This window comes from Mesocricetus auratus, unplaced genomic scaffold (assembly GCF_017639785.1).
Source record: "Mesocricetus auratus isolate SY011 unplaced genomic scaffold, BCM_Maur_2.0 Super-Scaffold_100004, whole genome shotgun sequence".
Taxonomy (NCBI): domain Eukaryota; kingdom Metazoa; phylum Chordata; class Mammalia; order Rodentia; family Cricetidae; genus Mesocricetus; species Mesocricetus auratus.
This window is the reverse complement of record NW_024429189.1, coordinates 41,792,280-41,815,631: the sequence shown is the minus strand read 5'-3', so window position 1 is coordinate 41,815,631 and position 23,352 is coordinate 41,792,280. Positions and strand designations below refer to the sequence as shown.

The following is a 23,352-nucleotide window of genomic DNA, read 5'->3' as shown; positions in this document are numbered from 1 at the left end:
AGTGTATAGTGTATTAGTAACTGTATAAAGTGAGGACATGACCAGTTAATGACCATTAAACAATAATATAACTAAAGACAAGTTGTCTGTGTCTTTGATGTTAAAAAAAAAGTGCTAATACTTTCCCCAGGTCACTCTCACAGGGTGACAGAAAAACCTTAGTGCAATTTCATTGTCAGCAGTGGCTCAGTTGCTGTTTACTGTAAAGTTGCTATTTAACAGGATTCCGAGAAAGAGAACTGTTTTAGACACCGAGACGGCTCAGTGTGGAAAGATGCTTGCTGCCAAGCCTGGAGATCTGAGTGTGATCCTCAGAACTTGCAAAGTGGAAGGAGAGAACTGACTCCAAGTTGTGCTTTGAATTCCTGTGGCATGTACGAGTCAATCCACACATGCACACACAATAGATAATGAACGTAATTAAAAAAACAAAACGGATTTTGCAGTGATCAGGGTTTGAAAGGTGTCTTTTGTCACTAGTTTGTGTAACTTTATCAAAATTATTTAAGCTTTCTGATAGTATTCTGTCATCTGCAATTTGGAGATAGCAACCAATTCACATTCTTTCCTTTATTTAGAGCTGGTACGTTTGAAAAATTATAATTTTTGGACATTCACTGCAACAAATACTTGAAGGTCTCTAAAGAAAATCTAATAAAAATTCTTTTTCCACTGGAGTTCATTGTGTAGTCAGCAGGAGTGGAGACTTTATACATATTTTCTCATCAAAATCACTCGTCAGATGGATCACAACAGTCTCATTTTATTTATCTGTTTATTTTTTGGTTTTTCGAGACAGGGTTTCTCTGTGGCTTTGGAGGCTGTCCTGGAACAAGCTCTTGTAGACCAGGCTGGTCTTGAACTCAGAGATTCGCCTGCTTCTGCCTCCTGACTGCTGGGATGAAAGACGTGGGCCACCACCGCCCGGCCAGTCTCATTTCATAACCAGGAGGAAATTATGCTTCCCAAATTCCAAAGGCCTCTGTCCTTAACTACCCTGACAAAAGCGGATGCGACTGTGGCGGTGGGGAAGGATATGGCGATTCTTTAAACGTTTTCTGTACTTCTGTGGTTGCTAGGGACGCCTTGGATCCTAAGTTGCACTTGGTCCATTTTTCCTTGAAGAAAGTTTAACCGCCTCTCACCGTCAGCGCATCTGAAAGAAGTTATTGGAAAAGGGAGGCAGGCAGCGCCGTGCAGGTGGCAGTGTCAGGATCTCTGCTCAGTCGGTCAGGGTCAAAGGGAATCCTAGGTGGAGCGGATGAACCAGCCCGAGCGGCAGAGCGGAAGGAAACACGGAAGCTTTGCTGAGGCCCACGTGTCGAGACGCGGAAAGCTAGGCGCAGCGGATAAGTGCCCGCCCCCTCGCAGGCCCTGCCCACCCGGGACCCCGCACCCGGACCAATGGGCGTGGTCCGTGTGGGGGCGGGGCCTGCGCCCAGGTGCCGCCCCGGCCCGCCCGTTCCGTCGCCTCTGCCGTCGTGCGTGCGGCTCGGCGGAGGGCCGGGCCTGCGCTCTCTCCGCCTTCTTCCCCACCTCCGGCTGCCGGCTTCACGAGCGTTTGCAGCCCGGTACCCGGTGCGATCGTCGACCCTTTGCACGGTGAGTCCCTAGGGAGCACACGGGCGCCCAGGCCAGTGGCTTGGAGGCTAGCACCAGGCCGGAGCCGGACTGAAGGCAGCGGACAGCCTGGGGCGTGTGGATGAATGAGGCGCCCTCGGACTAGGCCGCGCGGCCACGAGACTAGCCCTCGCCGCAGTCTGGGGAGAGCCTTGCTTTAGGGCGGGACGCCAGTGCTGGGTCAGGAGGGAAACGTGGTGTGCCGTGGTCCTGCTCGGCTGGGCTACCCCTCGTAGGCCACACACAGGACTGGACCGGCTCTCCCCATGCAGCTGTTCATGGGAGGCCTGGAGTTGGGCCCGGAACAGGTGTCAAGACCCTAAGAAGGGAGATCTTTGGACTCCCGATCTGAGATTACAGGTTGGAATAAAACTTCAGGAGCGGGGGGGGGGGGTGCTGCGTGGCTCGAGGAGGTACAAGCCAGCCAGAAGACAGGACAGTTTTAGTTTGCAGCTTCTGAGACTCGAGATTGCCGTTCTGGCCGGTTCCTATTGCAGTGTTAAAGTGGGATCCAGTTTTGCACCGAGAAATCTTGGAGCCAGAACGAGCAAGCGAAGACAGAAAGTTTGAACTTGTCAATCAAAAGGTTAAAAATATTTTAAATGGGGCTGTATAGCCTGTTGGTAGAGCCCCTGCTTGTTAGCATACCTGAAGCTCTGGGTTGGAATTTAAAAGGTGAAGTGAGAGCCTGAGAAGTACCCAGTGTGTGTGGATGTGGGTTTTGAAGGTGTTTATAAGGACTGGTTAGCTGTACCTACAGTGCCAAAGGTGGAAGAGTCTGGGTGAGGAGGACCTCCAGGCCAGCGGTGGTCATTGTGGAGAAATGTAAAAGGGCAGGTGCTACCTAGGTGATGGAGGCATGATTGGTGAGAGGTGACTTGGTCGCTAGTGTTTCCGCAGTGGGTTTCATTGACTTGTGTCTGTGCCCCTGCTTCCCAACGCTTTCCTTGATATAACATGACAAGTTAAGAATGTGGTTGTCAGCAGCCAGGATGGAAGCTTGGAACCAAGTTTTACATTTATCTTTGCTTCTTGCTGGCAGAGTCTTTCTGGGACTACTCAGAAGTGACTCACAAACATTAGAATCTGTTATGTTCACAGAATCCCTTCCCCCACAGAATGGATTTTATTCTTACTTTAGTTGTAGATTGATACTTTATTTTCTATTACCCAGTAATAGGATTATTTTCTATTTCCCACTGATATATTGTATATACAGAAATGTGTTTTGTTTGTAGGGGTACTTTTAAAACTTTATTTTGACATTTTAGATGCCCCCCAAAAAGGGAGGAGATGGAATTAAACCACCCCCAATCATTGGAAGATTTGGAACCTCACTGAAGATTGGTATTGTAGGATTGCCAAATGTTGGGTAAGTAAAGATTGAGACTCTTTGTGTTTTTTATTTTATAAACTTTTGGTTCTTGTTGTAGAAATAGAAACTCACAAGGCAAAAGAAACTGTAGTGGAAAAAAAGGACCAGAATATTGTTGTTATAAAACTAGGCTTTGCCGGGTGTTGGTGGCTCACGCCTTTAATCCCAGAACTCGGAGGTAGAGGCAGGTGGATCTCTGTGAGTTCGAGACCAAGCCTGGTCTACCGAGTGAGTTCCAGGACAGGCTCCAAAACAATACAGAGAAACCCTGTTTTGAAAAAAAACCAAAAAAAAAAAACCAAACAAACAAAAAAACTAGGCTTTAACTTACATATGTTGTATTTATTAATTTTAGTTTTTTTTGCACACATTGAAATGAGTTATTTACATTGTTTTGCTAACCTTGGAGGCAAAAACAAGGAGAGTTAAAATATCAATGAGGCAAATCCACTACCTTTTTTTTTTTGAAATGTTGGGAGAAACATAGTATTGCATTTGCTGGGAATAGTACCTCCTACCTAGGCTGCTACCAGGAACCTTGTAGCAGAATAACTTAAGAAACAGTTTTAAAGCTTTTTTATAAAGCTCTTGAGGGAAGGAATGTCTAGGGGGTGAATTTTTATTGGAGAAAGAGGTGAGTACTTTATATATGCTATTGGAAGGCGGGTAAAGTGTTTCTGCTCCTGCATGTTTAGAGGCTGAGACAAGGAATCTACAGAGCAAGCTGGCTAGCCAGTCTAGCCAAAATGGTGAGCACCAGGTTCAGCAGCAGACCCTGCCTCAGTCAGTAAGGTGGCAGGCACTCAGGGAGACACTTGATGTCAGCATCAGGCTGCTTTATACACATTTGCATTTGTGTCTACACACATTTGAACATGGCAAATGCATGTCACACACATGTGTACACAAAAAAGCATTTAAACTTGGGAATTATGAGAACAAACTACTGAGTTTGTTTTTGAAATTAAAGGTAATCATAAATACCTTATATTTGTACATAAGGCAGTAATAGAAGATGTGTATGGGGTTTATCATATAGTTCTTTGCATGTGTAACTTTAATGTTCAGTGTCTGCTCTTTGTTATTTAAACTGTCTTAGCCAGGCATGGTGGCTCATATCTTCCTTCTAGCACTTAAGAAGCTAATGCAAAAGTATCACTATGAGATTGAGGCTAGTCTGGGCCATAGAGAGATCTTGTCTCAAAAACGAGAAACACACATATTAAAAGTGATTAGGGTAAACCAAGCAGTGGTGGTACATGCTTTTAATCCCAGCACTCAGGAGGCAGAGGCAGGTAAATCTAGTTAGAGGTCAGTCTGCTCTACAGAGTGAGTTCCAGGACAGTCAGAGCTACACAGAGAGACCCTGTCTCAAAAAACAAAAAACAAAACAAAGCAAAAAAAATGATTAGAGTAGTAGGCACATTGTGGATCTGTGAAGATCACTAGGGCATTTTGGAATGTGCTCTAGGTCTTTAGATTGGTGACATGTAGAACAGCTGTGTTCTCTGTGCTCCTTGGAGCTCCTGTAGAGTTCTCAGTGAATGGCACATGGTACCAAGTACCCCAGTTCTTAGATTCTTGTAATGCAAAACATGAGTAAATATGTTTGTCCCAATTTCATTCTCTTGTAAAGCAGGTTATAGTTTGAAGGGGTTTCCTGCTGTGCTAAAGTCTACTTGTAAGGTAATAATAAATAAAGAGTGGAAATATAGCAAAACAAGTAATCAAGCTAGGTACTGTAGAGTACTGTCAGTACATTTGAAAGCAAAATATGATTATAATGTTTGCAGTGAGTTTTTCAGTACCAGTAAGAAAGGTTTTAGATATTGGCATTCGTCTCTTTGGAATCACTGTAGTCAGAGCATCTTGACTTTAAATAGGACTAATTGAAAAGTGCAATCCTAAGATTAAGTGTTTTTTATGTAAGTTTTTTTTGGGGGGGGGAATAGAGTATAATAATATATGAGAAAATAACTGAACAGATTTTATTATTCAGTGTAATTTATACTTTCAAGTTTAAAAGAGTCTTTCTTTTCAATTTTATTGAGGTATGTTTTACACACAGTAAAATTTTACTTAAAAATGTTGGAATTACATTTTTTATTTATTTTGTTTGGGGTGAGGACACAAGTATTGGAGATTAGAGGACAACTTAGGGAAGTTCGCTCTTCCACCATGTGAGTTCAAGGGGTTGAATTTAGGTCATCAGCCTTGGTGGTAGGCACCTTTACCTGCTGAGCCATCTTGCTGGCTTGAGTTTACTCAGTTTTGATAGGAAGGTCCTGAAGATTTAATTTAACTCAGGTCTTACGTGAAAATTAATTTTGTTTTTAAGCCATAGTTTATTTAATTTTGGCATTTGTGCTTGGTTGTAAAATTCCTTTTTATAGAATGATCTTTCCATTAAGCAGTATCAGGTAGGGTTCACATATTTTGACTTTTTGAGCAACTGAAGGAGAAAACAGCCAGACTTCAGGAGGATAAGAACTTGGGTGATACAAGTAGGTCCACATAGAGCTACATGAACTTGACCTGGATGCTGCTGCTGCTGCTGCTGCTTCTTCTTCTTCTTTCTTCTTCTTTTCTTCTTTTTTTGAGCCAGAGTTTCTCTGTGTAGCCCTGGCTGTCCTGGAACTTGATCTGTAAGCCAGGTTGGCTTTGAACTCACAGAGATCCATTTGCCTCTGCCTCTGAAGTGCTGGGATCAAAAGATGGTCTGCTAGTGGAAATAAGGGCATTCATTCCTTGTAGAAACAGTTTTGGTTAAGGTTATTGCTGCAGTGATAAAACATCATTATCAAAAGTGACTTGGGGAGAGAAGGGTTTATTTGACTTACACATTCTGGGTTTCAGTCTATTGATAGAAGCCAAGGCAGGGACTCAAACTAGGTAGGAACGTTGAGGCAGGAACTGATGCAGAGATCATGCAGAGGTAGTGCCTCCTGTCTTGCTCTCCATGGTCTGTTCAGCCTGCTTTCTTATAGAACCCAGGACCATCTGCCCAGGGGTGTCCCCACCCACAATGAGGTGGCCCTCCCCCAGAATAAAATGTCTTACAGGCTTGCTTACAGTTGATATTATAGAGGCCATTTCTCAATTGAGGTCCCCTCCTCTCAGATGACTCCAGCTTATGTCAAGTTGGCATAAAACTATGCAGCACAAAAACTACCTAAAGAAACTCTTGATATTTAGAGAGTTAGTTAAGAATGCTTGCTTTTTAGTATATATCTGTAAAGCTAATTACTAGAAACTAAGAGGTTATATTTACAGCTAAGCTGAATTTTTGTTTGTTTGCTTCTTAGTTTTTGTTTTCATGACAGGGTCTCACTATGCAGCTCTGGCTGTCCTGGAACTCACTATGTAGACCAGGTTGGTCTGGAATTCACAGAGATCCTTTTGCCTCCCTAGTTGCTGCAGCACTGAGCTCAGCTGATTTTTGTATCATTTGTTACAAGGTCTCATTCTGTAGTCCATGCTGATCTGGAATTTACTATGTAGCCCAGGCTGTCCTTGAGTTCCTAGGAACTGAGAACTCCTGTCTGAGCCTACTGAATGCTGGGATTACAGGAATAAATCCCTTTGCCCAGAAAGCTAACCTGACATTTATTGAACATTTACTATGTGCAAGTCTGTTCTGGGTGTTTTATACATATTATTTAATTGAATTAGCTGTTTGCCATCTCCAAGTAGACTTTCAATCCCATAAAGGAAGAAATTGTGTTGTTTCTATTTATTGACATAGTTCTAGTGCCTAGATTGGTGCTAGTAACATAGTGAACACCCAATAATTATTTGTGGAAGGTAGTAATTATTTGTGAATGGGATAATTTCCCCTCTTTGATAGCTGTATGTAGGCTTAGTGATAAAGAGACATGTTTTAATGCTGCTTTTAATGAAGAAGAAAGAGTATGATGCTAAGAGTATGAACATTTAGTTTCTAGTTCCGTCTCACTGTTTCTTCCCTCAGGGTGCTTTGTAAATGGCCTCTTGTTGGACCAGTGTATTATTGTGAGTGTAAGGGTTAGAAGCACTTGGGAAACTACTCAGTGTTCTAGACTTGTATCAGGGACAGCTCTTCTTACATGGCATCAGATTGAGTTATGGACATGGAATATATTGTGTAAAGGTGTGTTGCAGTCAAGACTGGTGGCTTTAGTCATAGTGGATCTTCTTTTTGATAGCCTTAGGGAACCCAGGTTTTTTACTTGCTCATAGCTCAGCAGTCTCTTAGGATTGTGTCTCCATGTACCTGATTACCCATGTTTGAAAGGACCAAATAATTTAGCATTTTCCTTTCAACTGCAGTAGCATACTTCCACTACCTTGCCTTTGCTAGATGTAGCCAAGAGTTTAGCTGCAAGGACGGTTAGGAAATGTAGTCCATATTTTAACACACACACACACACATACACACACACACACACACCCTGCTGTGAGAGTAGAATTTAGGAGACATGTGATATCCTCTGTTCAAGCACTCCAGAGCTACCCCAGGAAAGTAATTCTCTTGCTTGGTTGATGTTTCAGGAAATTGTTCTTTAGCATACCTACATCTTTCCCCTTCTAGCTGGTTCCCTTCTTGATTTCTTCCTTTTTTTAGATTAAAAAAAAGAAATCACGTGTATATGCATGTGGCTGGAATCATCAGGTTCCTTTTTACGGGAGTCACAGGTGATTGATTATGAGCCTTCCTAATGGGTGTTGGAGACCAAACTCAGGTCCTTGCAAGAGCAGAGCCATGTTGTGCTCTTAACTCTTGAGCCATCCTTCTAGTCCCCATTCTTGATTTTTGTAAAGGAATTCTGAGGAAGGTATTTGTGGGCTGCAAATATGGATGATTGCAGTATTTTTCATTTAAAAGAGCTGACACAGTTAAGAATGATTCCACCAAGCTGATGACATGAATTCAAACCCCTGGACCCACATGGTGGAAGAGCTGACTCCTACAAGTTGACACATGTTTTAAATGTATATACACATATATTTAACTGTGTACATGAAACTTAACATATATGTGCGATTTTAAATACTTTATTGTGCTAGGGATTCAGTGATAGTTGCTTTATTTATTTTGTTTGTTTTTTTGAGACAGGGTCTTACTGTGTAGATAAGGCTGGCCTTGAACTCGTAGAGATACAGTTCTGAGTGCTGGGGTTAAATGTATGAGCCACTATACCCAGCTTGCCTTATTTTTATGAATTTTAATTCTTTGGTTTCAGAAGGTCTTGTCTGTAAGAATCATTAATATGACATTCCAAAGGTAATTTCCCACTTCCCTATTCCTTCCTCTTATATTCTTTGAAATGCTTGTATATTGAATTATTTATTAAATTATTTGTGTAGTTCTATTCAGTATTAGTGAGGCTTATTTTATTCCTTGGATTATAATCCATTACTACCTCTTAATTTTGCTGCTCAAATTGCTTTCTCTTTGGCTGTTGGGAGTTCTTTTAAATTGGCCGTAATATATGTTTGATATATTCTCTGAGAGAGAGAGAGAGAGAGAGAGAGAGAGAGAGAGAGAGAGAGAGAGAGAGAGAGAGAGAGAGAGAGAGAGCAAGTAGAAACCAGAAATAGATGTGGGGAGGGTGTCTGGCTTAGTTGATTTCTACTTTTCTTTTTGTTGAAATTAAGTTTTTTTCCATATAATATATTCTGATCCCAGTTTTCCCTCCTCATCTTCTCCCAAATCCTCCTTAACTCTCCAACCCATCCAATTCCATGCCTTCTCCCACTCTTTAGAGAACAAACAGGCAAATTAAACAAACAAACCAGAATAAAGCAAAACAAACAAAAAAGCCAAAGAAAAGGCAGATATACATATAAGGGCGCACACACACGTGCACGCACACATACACACACCATCAAAACAAAACCAGAAACCATAATATATAAGCAAGAGACCAGTAAGGTAAAGCTTTATGAGACAAAAATCTCCAAAAATGCCCTTGAGTTTGTTTTGCATTAGCCTCTCTTAAGTGCTTTTTTTTTTTTTTTTCCGAGACAGGGTTTCTCTGTGGCTTTGGAGGCTAAGTGTGGTTTTTTTGTTTGTTTTGGTTTTTCTGAGACAGGGTTTCTCTGTATTGTTTTGGAGCCTGTCCTGGAACTCTCTCTGTAGACCAGGCTGGCCTCGAACTCACAGAGATCCGCCTGCCTCTGCCTCCCAAGTGCTGGGATTAAAGGCGTGTGCCACCAACGCCTGGCTTAAGTATGGTTTTTATACGCAGTGAGATTCCGCTGGAGGAAACTTTTCGAGTAGTTGGCACTTGGAGATAGCTTCTGGGTTAAGGATGGCGACTCATGTCTGTTTCCCCTCAGCACCAGCATTCCATCTGGCTTGGACCTGTGCAGGTCCTGTGCTTGCTCCCACAGCTTCTGTGAAGTCATGTGTGCATCTGTTCCTTGGTGTCTTCCATCCTCTTCTCTTTTGCATAGATCCTTAGTGTTGAGGGGAGGGATATGATGAAGATAGTCCATGTGTGGCTCCTGGGGATCCCAGGTAGAAAGTGTTTCTAGATGAAGGTGGCTCCCACAAAGGAACAGGAATGGGCTGAGCAGGTCCACGGGAAAGAGGAAATCTGGGTCAGCTGCAAGGGTTAGAAGCGTCGTCAGACAAGGGGGCCCTGCAAGCTGTCTCTACAGGGCTAGGATGAGGCTGGAGAAGCTGATAGAGAGCAGGAAGGAGAGTGTCCGCCTCAGTTTTCCAGACGGGTTCTTTCACTGAACCTGCAGCGCAGCTCGGTTAGACACTGGCTGCTAGCTGGCTCCATGGGTCCACCCGGTACCATCGTCTGCCCTGGGATTGCAGGTGGGGAAGCGCTCCATTTTTCATGGGTTCAGATAGAAACTCAGGCCCTTGTGCTTGTGCGGCAGGAACCCCACCCAGTGAAGTTTTGACCCAGCCTCTCACCTGGTTTTCAGAATAAAGAAATATATATAAAAACATAAAGAGAAGGTGACTTTTAGGCTCATTTTCTTTCTTTTTTGGGTCTTGTGTCCAGGGAACCCTGCTTCTTTTTATTCAAGAATGGCATTAAGAGACTAATAATCTCATCTCTAGGTATGATCATTGTTCCTGGGTGTGTTACTGAATTCAGGCCCCTTTACCTAATAGTTATGAAATATATGTAGTTACACTGACCTGTGTGCATACGTATATATTGGCATTCGTTTGTCTTTTGTATTTTCTGCTGGATAGATGCTTTTAACAGTTAAGTATTTAAATTCAAAAAAGTTTAGGGCTGATAAGACAACTCAGCAGGTAAAGGCACCTGAGCCTGACCACCTGAGTTCATACTTGGATGTACATGGCAGGAGGCATTGTTCTCTAACCTCCACATGTGTGTAGTGGCTGGAGTGCACGTCGCATACAGGCACACAAAGTCAATAAATGACAGGTGTAATTAAAGTTGAAAATAAAAGTGGGAAAGAATACTGCTTTATCTGTGTCTTGAGGTGTGTGGGAATTTACATTAGTATTTCTGTTTTTCTTTTACCTACTGGCATTTCACTAAGTTTTTAGGTAAAATACCTATTCAGTTAGATTTTTTTAATATAGTAAAATACATAATTTCCAAAATGAAGTGTTTATGTCTTAAGTAGAGGGCTACATGATAAGTCTAGCCATTGTTTTCTAATTGTGTTGTTGTTTTGAGATAGTGTCTTGTTTGTAGCCTAAGCTGGCTTCAAACTCACTGTGTAGCTCAGGGTGGTTTGTGAATACCAATTTTGCCTCAGATTCCTGTGTGTTAGCATCACAGGCATGCACCACTAGGCAGTGTTTCTTCACGTCCCGTTACTGCTGAAAGAGTCCTTTGTGCAAACCAATCCTTTTGTTTAGTTTTATTTATTTTTTATTTTATGTTATGTGTGTGAGTGTCTGTGTGTGCACCGTAAGTGTATCTTCTGCTCATTGTGCTCACAGAAGACAGAAGAGTGCGTTCCTCTGTTACTGGAGTTACACATGGTTATGAGCCAATATTTGGGAACTGGGAAATGAACCCAGTTCCCCAGCAAGAGCAACAGGTGCTCTTAACTTGTAAGTCAACTCTTCCAGCCCTTCATTCTTGTGTGCATTTCCTATAATTTTTAGTCTTTCAGTGGTTTTTCGTTTTAATAATTACCTCATGAGATTAAATATGTGTGTTTGCATACAATTTCATTTCACAAAAAGTCAGTCTTCTGTCTTAAGCCAAAACAACATTCTTTGCCTCCACTAGGTATTGGTTGAATAGATTTAAGTAGATCAAAAATGTCTAATAATCTTAGTTGTTTTCTAGTTCCCTCTTACTACATTTTGCTTTTTTTAAAAAAAAATTTTGTACCTACAGAACTGTTGGAAGATATGATACAGATCCTTTAGGCTTCACTGACGTCTGCAGGAGTAATCTTTAGACATATGTTTCTTCCTTCATTATTTCCTTTTTCATGCCTGTAGAATTACTGACCTTCCTAACATTTGAAAACGGTCTAAGATGAGATGGCCTATAAAAAATGGAGAATTGCTTTTCAGGTTTAGTTTGAAGGTATTAGTTTCCCCCTAAGAACTAAGGGCATCTCTTGTGTTTGTTTTGGTATATGGCCTGAAGGATAAACTTTACTTTGTGTGATGCTGAGGATTGGACTCTGAGTCTCGTCATGGTAGGCAAGTGTTCTTCCACTGAGCTGTATCTCCACCACTCCTAGCACCTTAATATGTGGCAGTGAGCATTTGTTTTTTGAGGCTTATTTACTACATATAGTATTGAAATTACTTGATTTGTTACAATACGTATTTAGCCATTTTGATCCGTGCTCAGATTGATGGACCTTTGGTTAGTGGGCCTTTTCAGATTGGCTCTAGAATAGCTTTTGTGTGTGTGTGTGTGAACTCCTTTTTCCTTTTTCTTTTTAACCGTGGTCAGGTTGTATTATCAGTGTTGGCTTTGTGATCCTGGGCTTAAGCTATGCTACTGCTTCAGCCTCCTGAAATAGTGGGGATGGTAGACACACAGTTCTGTTGCTAGGGCTCCAAACTATTAATAGCTTTCTTCTTGTGTGCCTGAGGGCAGAAGAGGGCACTAGGTCTCATTACAGATGGTTGTGAGCCACCATGTGGTTGCTGGGAATTGAACTCAGGACCTCTGAAAGAGCAAGCAGTGCTCTTAACCTCTGAGTCATCTCTACAACCGCCCAGCTTCCTTCTTCTGTGAAAAAAGTTGCGATCCCAGATTGTTTTTTTTTTTTTTTTTTTTGGGGTTTTCGAGACAGGGTTTCTCTGTGGCTTTGGAGGCTGTCCTGGAACTCGCTTGGTAATCCAGGCTGGTCTCGAACTCACAGAGATCTGCCTGCCTCTGCCTCCAGAGTGCTGGGATTAAAGGCGTGCGCCACCAACGCCCGGCTCCAGATTGTTTTTTGTTGCTTGTCTTTTCCTTGTTTGAGACAGGATCTTACTGTGTAGCCTTGGCTGACCTTAAACTCGAGATCCTCCTACCTCAGTCTTCAAAATGCTAGAATTGCAGGCATGCACTCTTATACTCAGCTCATCTTACATGAATTTTTTCTCTTGTGCCATATCTGAAATCAGCTATTTCTCTGAGAAGTCTTGACCATTTTAATAGGCATGACATTTAAAGACCATAGTGAAAATGCAACTTCTCTTAGGAAGTATCTGCTTTGTTTATATACTAAAGATTTAAATTATCTTGTCTTACAGTCTTATAAAAGTTAAAATAGGTATTACTGTACAGGTGTGTGTGCGGTGTGTGTGTGGGAATGTTCGCATACCCTGGTGTGTGTGTGTGTGTGGAGGTCAGGGGACGACTGTGGAGTAAGTTCTTGTCTCACCTTTACAGCAGGTGCTGGAGATCAGACTCAGGTTTGTGTGGCAAGCACCTCTACTTGTTGGACCTTCTCACCGGCCCAAGCCTCACAGCCTTCTTGGGAAGTAATGGATTATGCCTTTAGAACCATAAACACCATTTTAAACGAAGTAGTATGACATCAGGTTTTGGAAGATTGAAATTAAAGGGCAGTTCTTTAAAAGAAGCCAGTGATTTCATCTCAGTCGTTTTAGCCTAGAGTTTTGCCATTTTACTAGTACTGTTTCTCATGGAACTTGGGTCCTGGAACTCTGGCCAGGGTGACAAGAAAAGGAAGGGAGGATAGTAACACTAAGGAGACAACAGACACATGGACAGGAAGAGCTGGGTCAGGTGGGTTGTGCGCTCTGATGGAGCCATACTTACTACCTGGAACCCCAGCACAGGGTGGGGGGTCTCAGTAGGCAGTCTCCAAGAGGAAGCTGCAGCGGCTAGTTTTTGTACACAGTGGTCATTCTGTTGCACTTGGATCACCCTCAAGAAAAGTTTGCCATTCTGTGGAGCCTGGTCTGCATAGAAACCAACTTTGTCAAATACCCTGTGGGCTGAGGGCCTTGATCTTTATTCACCATGGCTGCTGTGTCAGTGATACACAATTCATTCAGGGCTTCTCTGCTCCCTGCATTCTAGGTTGTTACGAGTACCACTGTAAATCCTACAGCAGTCACCATTAGTTTGTGATTTGTTAGTTGAGCATGAATCTACTGCATGTTTCTAAAAACCTGCCTTTATACCATGTATCTGGTTATATTTAAAACAAGGGGTTGTATACTGGTGAATCTTAGAAGAGGCCTGGTAATGCCCACTTTACCCTCTGTGATGCAATCTGTGCAGGCATTCAAAAGCCGAAGATTGATTGGACTGGTGGTTTTTCCAACCAGGATGATTTATATGCCTATTTTAGCACTGAAAGGTAGTCTCAATGTGATGTAAGTGCAGTATTTAAACACCGATAGGTAGGGGCAGTTCAGTATCTTGTTAAAACATACTTCAACTAGCAGCACTAAGGTTAACCTTGTTACTTTTTGTTCATCACATTTTTATAGGGTTCTCAAAATTAAATAAAAAAGGTCTGACTCCTTGGTTTAAAAGTTTAATCAGAACCGGGCGGTGGTGGCGCACGCCTTTAATCCCAGCACTCGGGAGGCAGAGGCAGGCGGATCTCTTTCTCTGTGAGTTCGAGACCAAGCCTGGTCTACTGAGTGAGTTCCAGGACAGGCTCCAAAACAATACAGAGAAACCCTGTCTTGAAAAACCAAAAAAAAAAAAAAAAAAAAAAAAAAAAGTTTAATCAGATGTGTTGTGGTTAAGTTTGATACCCCCCCTGATGAATATAAGCTAATTAGACTTCATCTGAGAGACAGTTTTACCTTAAAATTTTTGAGGGGGAAGGGAAAAATAATCATTTTTAATTTCACCATAGCACAACTATTATACTTTTTGAGTATTCTTTGTTATCGAATTTAGTTCATATGCAAACATTTTTACATAATTACATCTAACCAGAGTTTGTAAATGCTGGCCTTACAATTGCCAACTAATCCTTAGCCACTTCCTCAATTCTTTGGGTTAAAACCAAAAGCCAAAAAACACTGTATAACAATAATTCTCATTTTTAATTCCTTGTGCCCTTGGTCTGGAGCAAGGGAGTGTTGTTGTAGTGAGGTCTTGCTGATGGGAGTTTGGACAGTTGTCCAAGCCGGTCAGTAAAATGTTTCAGATTTTACTGTGCTTGCATTTTACAAACGCGACTGGTGTTACTGTGGGTTGGCATTATCCTCTGGTACATATCACTTGATATGAATCAGATAACTGGAAAATTAGTGATTAGTGTATTCCATGTGAATGCACTTTTTATCTTGATTTAAATCATATAGCACAAAATTACTTCCATAATTCATAGTTTGAGGCTTACCGGTGATCCTTGTGTAGTAACAGAAGTTAGTGTGAGCTCTGACGTCCCATTTCTGCACAAGTAACAGTTACTCCTTGTTTTGGAATGCTTTGGGAACAGTTGTGCTAGCTTTCAGTACTCATGTTACAGAAGGCCATGTCAGACATGGCTGAAATGATATGGCATTATGGGGTACATTATGAGAAGAGTATGTTTTGTGACAGTCCAAGCTCTATATTCTGTAACAAAGGTTCTTTGGGAACATTCTTTTCTAATTCCAATAGACTGAAATAGGGAATGTAACCTAATTATACAATTATATAAATTATATATCAAATTAGATATTCTGTTAGTAAAAATGTTTCTTCCCCCTTCCCAGATATGTTCTTATAAACATCGAGCTCTTAAACTAGCACCAGATATATTTTCTTAGCAGTTTAAGAATTGAATAAAAGTCTTTCCTTTATTTTAGGAAGTCTACCTTCTTCAATGTATTAACCAATAGTCAGGCTTCGGCAGAGAACTTCCCATTCTGCACTATCGACCCTAATGAGAGTAGAGTGCCTGTGCCAGATGAGAGGTTTGACTTCCTTTGCCAGTATCACAAGCCAGCAAGGTAAGAAGTACATTATGTCATTATTTATTTGCTCTTAAGTGGGGTAAATATGTGTATGATATGTTTATAATCAAGGTTCTTTCAAAATTAATGTAGCATTACTTTAATGATTGTTAAAGCAATGTAGAATAGAAAATGGAAGAAGGAAGGATTTTCTATGTTAATGCAGTTATTTTCTTCTGAGATTGTGAAGTAGAAGGAGAAATTAGCTTATGTTACATATGTCATGTAGTATTGTAAGGATATGCATATACTATGCATAGGGAAAGGTGTGTGATGAATGTCATAAAATTTATTGATAGTTATTTCTGGATAATGGAATTTTTAGTCATTTTTGTTAGTTTGTTTTTGTGTATTTATTAACACAAGGTTAACTAGATAGCTCAGGCTGGCCTTGAACCCTAGTCTTTTTGCCTCAGCCTAGGATTACAGTACTGGTATTGCTGACATACAACACTACAGCTAGTTAAGGTGATTTTTTTTTAACTCTGTAGTTCCTTGGTACCCATGAATGGGGGATTGACCTTAAACCCTAGGAATAGCAAAAGTTGCTCACTGAAAATGGTGCAATCATTTCATTCATATAACCTTTGCATATTGTCTCTATTACTTATACAGTGAATTTAAATGTCATGCTGTATTGTTCAGGGGATAATGACAAGAAAAAAATCTGCATGCTCATTGTAGGCATGCTTTCTTCCTTGTGAATATTTTTGGTCTGTGATTGGTAAAATGTGAGCTTGTACAACATGTAATACATAATACTGTTTTTGGTTTTTTTGTTTTGTTTTTGAGGCAAGGTCTCATTGTGCAGCTTTGACTAGCCTGGAACTCTCTATGTAGACAGGCTGACCTCAAATTTACAGAGATCTGCCTGCCTCTGCCTCCTGGGTCCTGGGATTACAGGCATGGGACACCACACCTGGTTCTAACTGTATTCTTAGTTCTGCTGTTGTGTTCTCATACAAATTGTATTTTTAACCTTATAAACTTCAGAAGACAGGCTTCCTTTCAGTCTCCTTATTCTATAAGAGTCTTTAATCGATTGTTTTTAGTAAAGGAAAACACGGATATTTTTGAGGAATTCATTCCCTTACTCCCTAAAGCTTCAACAGATTTGAAATTCAAAAGACTTATTGTGTCTCTATATATTTGAAATTTTCAGCAGCGTCACATGACCTTACAGTGGCTGCTGGACCTCTACAAGGACTGCCTGTTGGCAGGAGCGCAGCCTCACAATAGCCAGGGCCTAAACAGGAGGGGCTGCAAATTAGACAGTAGCCTGATGGAGTCAAGAGAGCGATGGTAAAGAAGGATTCAGCAAAGGAGCAGATACATTGAGCATCACATCAGTGTCAGAAAGAAGAGAGGGCAAATACAGATAAGGAGAAAGCCAGGGTAAACTCTGCAGTGCTGGGCAGGGTTAGAGTGAGCTGGTGGCCTATAATATACATTCAAAAGTAAATATGGGAAGTTATTAATACTCTAGGACATCCCATATCCTGTGCTTGAGTGTGCACATTGAGGATAGAGTACGAAGGACATATCTCTCAGGCTAGACATACCTGTTTTATCACAGGTGAGAGGACCGTCACTCCTCACTATATATCTGCTTTCTATCTCAATCACCTAATGATGTATCATCCCGTTTTCTCCTTAATAAGGTTTCATTTTATCTAATTAAAAATAAAATACACACTTAAAGAAAAATAACTTTGTAGATTAACTATACATTGGAACTATCATTCTATCATCTATTTTTAATACTATGCATATACAATATAGTATTTATTATCACTGAGGATTTAGTTTTCTTTTTGGCTTTTCACTCAGTATTACATTCATTCACAAAATAGTTTATTCACTATTTTGAAGTGCTGATAGATACTAGGTTTCTGTTTCTAACCCTGGATTCTGTGGAATCCCAGGGGTATCTAGCTGCCTGCTTGATTTTGGTACTTGGTATGCCCACAGAACTTTAGTAATATTATTCATTTGAATTTGAATTTTGGAGATAGCAATAGTTTCCCCCCTTATCTTCCTAGGTAAGAAAGTCTTAATGTGGGCCGTGGGGATGGCTCAGTGGGTAAGATGCTTGCCATGCAGTCATGAACACAAGATGGCTCAGTAGGTGAAGGAGGCCGCCATCAAGACTGATGACCTAAATTTGATTCCTAGGATCCACACAGCAGAAGGAAAGGACTGACTTTTGCAATTTGTCCTCTGACCCCCACAAAGGAGCTGTGGCACATGTGAACACATGGACAAAATAACAATGTAATAAAAACTAAAAGAAAGAAAAAGTCACAGTGTACAGAAAGCTTGTTTATTTGGGGAGCTATCAAGAAGCAAGTAGTTAATTTATGTGAAATGTTTGGAGAATTCAGTTAGTTGATAAGCAGTTTCTTTATAATTATCTTTTGTATTGCAGCAAGATTCCTGCTTTCCTAAATGTAGTGGATATTGCTGGCCTTGTGAAAGGAGCTCACAATGGGCAGGGCTTGGGGAATGCCTTTTTATCTCATATTAGTGCCTGTGATGGGATTTTTCATCTAACACGTAAGTACAGCTGTTTGTTTATTAATTAAGATGTGTGTGTGTGTTCTTCCATATTGCCCAGATAAAAATGAGTGGTTTATAGGTGAAAATTGTTTGCTTTGTAAGACGAATCATGAATTAGTTGATTGATTTCTAATCTTAAGTCCCTATCATTTCCCCATGAGATCACTGCATAGCAGGTGTCTTCCATGACATTAAAGTCTGGTTAAATGTTAATGCTTGTTCTGGATTAGAGACCTGAGGTGTGTTTCTGTCTGAACTGACTTGGTGATTATAAAGGCATTTAGAACTGGGAGCAGGCTTGGTAAGAGCTCTGTACAAGACCTTACCTTTTCTTTATTGTGGGTCTCTTCTGCACTTCTGCTTTTCCACATGCTGAGAAGGCAGAATTGGTAGAGAAGGGGCTTCTGTTTCAAAGGAGGGAAAGGCACTCAGTGTATCTGTTAGAGATACAAAGAGGGAGAAGGAAGTCTAGATGGCCTCAACTGGTGCTGATGGAAAGCCAGAATCCTTGTAAGGCTAAGGACATGAGAAAGACCAAGATTGGAGGATTATCATTTGACAGGAATCTGGGAGGAAAAATAGTGAAATTTGAGGCAGCTAACCTGCAAACAGTAAAACATATAGGTCATCGCTCTGCCTAATCCTGCTATTAGCACCAAACATGGAAGGCCCCCACCATCGTTGTGTTCCTAAGAACATGGATACTTGCCAGTCATTAAACTTAAGCACAGGCTGATGCACTGTTACAGTTTTGGCTTCGGCACAGTGGATGAGCCTTAATCTACTGCTAGCTCAGCCAGCAATCACAACTCCACAGTTACCAGCCTGCTTCTCTTACAGCAGCCTGGCCTCTCAGGCCACAGCCTTGTGGAAATTCTGTTCTTCCAGGCACTGGCTCTGTCACTGCCACCAAAGGTAGCTTTAATTAAATCCCTATTGTTCTATTTGTGAATAAGACTCCAATTCAAAGGCTGGGGTGAACACTTACTAGCTCAGAGAAGCTGAGTAGCAACCAGCTAACCCTCCTTGCTGACATCTCTCAAAGACCCGTGCTTCTGCTTTGTCAAACTAGAAAAACCTGTGCCATTCCAAACCCCACCCTACTACTTCCTATGTCCCTATCTCTCCAGATGCCCTCTGATAACTTTCTGTCAAGTAGTTGCCAGTGCAACCTCCTGACCCAAGGTTAATTTAATTAACGCAAATGCAAACTCAGGGTTCACAATTGATCAGTATATCTCAACAGATGGCTGATACTGGATAGCTGAAGAATACAGGGGCCAAATTGTTAAGTTACATATAACATTTCCCTTTAATAATGGCACAGGTTCTTGCAAGGGATTTCATTTTTACACTCTGAGGTTGGGAGTTGAAGACAGCATCCTACAAACCTGAATAACCCTTGGTACTCCCATTTCCATTCAATGATAGTGCCAGCTCCATGGAACAAAAACTTGAGAGATTTGGGCTGAAATACAATGTTTTATGTGTCTTTAAGTCCTGTCTAGTTACACTGTTTTATTTTATGTCACTTGTGTTACTGAATAAACACATGCTGTTTAGACTGGACAAATGGCTTGGAGGTTAAGAATGCTTCTCTTCTTACAGAGGACCTGAGTTTGGTTCACAGCACTCTTATTAGGTGGCTCAGAACTTCCTGTTAACCAGCTCCAGAGGCTCTGAAGCTTCCCTCTGGCCTTCACAGCCACTTTCATACATGCGGCATGCATGCATATAGACATGCACACATAAAAAAAGAGCTTTAGTCAGAAGGTGGTGGTATACACATTTAATCCTGGCACTCAGGAGGCTCCAGAGGCAGAGGCAGACAGATTTCTGTGGGTTCTAGGCCAGCTTAGTCTACAGAGAAAGTTCTAGGACAACCAGAGAAACCCTGTCTCTGGGGGGGAAAAAAAAAGAAAAGAAAACAAACAAAAAACCCCACGTGAGATATGATGATTGTATCAGGTAGAAAGTCAGTAAAAGAATTTTATGGGGCCTTTAGAGATGGCTCAGCAGCATTGTCTGCTCTTTCAGAGGATCCAGGTTCAAGTTCCAGCAACCACATGGAATCAAACAACTGTCCGTAACTTCAGTTCTAGGGGATCCGACACCCTTACACAGACATACATGCGGGCGGAACACCAACAAACATAAAACAAAAATAAGTTATTTTTTAAGAAAATGGAGAATTTTTTGGGTCCAGGAGATGTTGTATTCCTGTGAGTCCTGTGCTGGAGATGTGCAAATGCATATCTCTTGGGGCAGACTTCGTGGCCAGCCAACCAGTGGGCTTTCGGCTCACTGGAGACCTTATTTCAAAAAAGAAGGTGGAAAGTGACTGAAGAAGATGCCAACGTCTGACTGTCATACACATCGGCCTTCACATAGGCCCTCACATGCTTGAATACTTACATACAAATGTACACACACACCAACGTACACACACAAACTCTTTTGTTTAAACTGTCCATTGACTTTACCTGTGCTCATTAAAGAAGACCCTAGGTTATTTTAAACTCATATTAGGGGGCTCAGGAGTTAAGAGTGCATACTGATCTCCAGAGGACCCACAGACTACACCATTTGCTTACAACCACCTGCAACTCCAGTTCCAGGGGATCTGACACCTCTGGCCCCTGGCCCCTTTGCACATGTATACACACAGCCCCCATACACACATATGTACACATAATTAAAACTGGAATTAAATCTTAAAACAAAACAAAAACCTCTTATTAGAGACAGGAGTATAGCTTGATGGTAGAGAATTTGCCTACCATGTATAAACTGTTTTGTCCCCAGCAGTGCCCTATCCCCAACGAAAAGTTTCTGGTGTTTATAAAACACTAGTAATTCATATTCCAAAGAGTATTTAGTAGATTAGACTGCGTTTGAAAATAAAATAAGTATCTGTTACGCTCAGTATGTATTACTTTTGTGGAAGATTTTGTTGTTGGGAACATCTGTTTGTACCAGTTTATTTTTAAATCTTTTGAAGCTAATTATCCAAAATTCCTCTTCAGGTTAGTTATTTACATGAAACTCAGGCAGTTTTTTAAAGAAAAAAATTTAAAAATTGCCAAAGCCTTCATTCACATTGAAGCAAAACTACAAGTTATGTTCAGAGTAGTTTTTGAAGTAGCTCCATTGATGTGACTGTTTAGGGGCTCACTGCTCTAGTACCAAAACGTCATTTAAATAACCCATGAAAAGAAAAGGGGAAAATATGGTAATACTAGTTGAACACATTTTAATTCGAGGATAAAATGGTTTGAATGAATACGGTGTGGTGTTTGTGTTGTTCATGTGTGTGCCTGAGTGTATGTGTGATTATGGGGAGCAAATCCTAGGCCTCGGAATGCTAGTAGTAACACTGAGTCATACCCTGATGCCCTCAGCTTAAGTATGTGTTTAAAAATCAAACTGAGTGTGGTCATTGGCTCCCACTGATAGTTATAAAACTATGAAAAAATAATCTGTGTTTCTGAACCATAGGTTTCCATGTAAAATGAGAATAGCAATGCTGTACTACCAACACAACTATTTTATAGTTTAAATATAAAATACCTTATGTTAGTATGTATAAACTGTTGCTTATAATCTGTTCTTTTGTTAATATAGCTTTTATTTTACATATTTTTTGAGATATAGTCATTATATAGTACTGACTTGCCTTGAACTTGCTATGTAGACCAGGCTGGCCTTGAACTCACAGATATCTACCTACCTCTGCCTCTTGAATGCGGGGACTAAAGTCATGTGCCACTATGTACATGTGTGAATGTAGATTTTAAATGTCAATGATTTTCTCTGTTAATATTCATAAGTGTGTTAACATACATATGTTTGCTGTTGCAATGATTGTTACATGTAAAGTTCAGTGTATTAAGTACTTTCCTCATAGTTGGAGAGCCAGTGTCACCAACTGTTTTTAGAGACTTAAGAAAAATTGTTCGTGCTTATGCTTTCTTTCAGAGTTTTTAAAATGTGTGTTTTGTTTATATTGTATGTCTGTGCACTATGTGCAGGCCTGGTCCCTGTGGAGGTCAAAAGAGGGCAGTAGATCCCCTGGCACTTGTTATCCATGGTTATAAGCTGCCACGTCAGTGCTGGGACTCATCCCAGGTTCTCTGCAAGAGCAACAAGTGGTTTTAATTGCTGAGCATCTATCTCTTCAGCCCCAAAGATTTTTCTTTTTTTATGTATGTAGGTATTTGAATTGCATATATGTATGTGTACCATGTTGTAGGTGGGGTTTCTCTGTGTCCTGACAGTCACTCCCAAATAACCCTTCAGATACTTAATATTAATTATAATTGCTCAGCTGGTAGTTTAGGCTTGTTTTTAACTAACTTGTAACTTTAATTAGCCCATTTCTGTTAATCTATGTGCTGCCCCGAGTCTCATTTACCTTAACTATGAACTTTCTGTATTACTTCTTCTGTGTCTGGCTCCCAATTCAGACTCTACCCTTCTTTGTAACATTCTCTACCTCGGAAATCCTGCCTGCCCATCGGCCAATCAGGTTTTATTAACAGTGAGTGCAGCATATATTTACAGTATACAAAAATTGTTCCATAGCGTTTCCCCGTTTTTATCTAATTAAAAAGAAAGGTTTTAACTTTAACATAGTAAAATTATATACAGCATAGTTTTCAAGTAAGAACTACAGATACAATATCCAGATTTGTGTTTGGCAAAATTAGAGAAAATATTTTATTGTCTATCTTTGTGAGTCTAAAGTGAGGGATGTATAATATACATTTAAAATTCTTTTAGATATAACAATAGTGATTCTGTCAATTCAGGTACATGGGATATTTTTCCATCTTTGATTTTCTTTTTCAATGTCTTGTAACACATCTCTGAAGCTCATGGGCCTTCTGTCTAATCTGGAGGAGTCAGTGAGTTTTGGGTTCCTTGAGAAGCTTTCTCAGAAAGTAAAAAGTGGAGAGTGATTGAGGAAAAACACCAGGGTAGCCTCTGTCCTCTACATGTGCAGACATGTGAACCAGCATGCACACGTACACCCATACCAACAAGCACCTCCCATACACACAATGTAGAGGGTGCAAAAAGAAGCCTTCTCATCTCCATATGTGTGTGCAACAGGTGAGTCTATTCACATATACATGTGTATGCACAAACACACACACCAAATAAAGGAAAAGGAAAAAAGAAAAGAAAACAGGCTGTGTAAGTGTCAAATCAGTCAATGCCACATAAAATTATTGATATAGGATATCAGAATGAGAAGCTATAGAAATAACTGGGTTAGGTTATGTAAATATCAAGATTAAAGAATACACTTATATCTTAAAGTAATCGACTATTATTTTTGTTAAGGGAAGTACGGAGCCTCATGTGCATGTAAAGGAATGTAAGGATACCTGGTGGCAGAAGACTGGAACAGGATGCA

The 23,352-nt window shown here is 40.7% G+C and overlaps 1 protein-coding gene across 1 annotated transcript in view; it reads left to right on the top strand.

Moving 5' to 3' along the window:
• Nucleotides 1-1,455: 1,455 nt before the first annotated feature.
• The window catches only part of Ola1 (Obg like ATPase 1), a 122,452-nt gene continuing 100,555 nt past the window's right edge, over nucleotides 1,456-23,352 (top strand). The window contains exons 1-4 of the mRNA XM_005065155.4: nucleotides 1,456-1,602; nucleotides 2,892-2,992; nucleotides 15,225-15,368; nucleotides 17,800-17,927. Coding sequence (XP_005065212.1) covers nucleotides 2,892-2,992; nucleotides 15,225-15,368; nucleotides 17,800-17,927 — 373 coding nt within the window. The 5' untranslated portion in view covers nucleotides 1,456-1,602. The remainder of the gene's footprint in view (nucleotides 1,603-2,891; nucleotides 2,993-15,224; nucleotides 15,369-17,799; nucleotides 17,928-23,352) is intronic.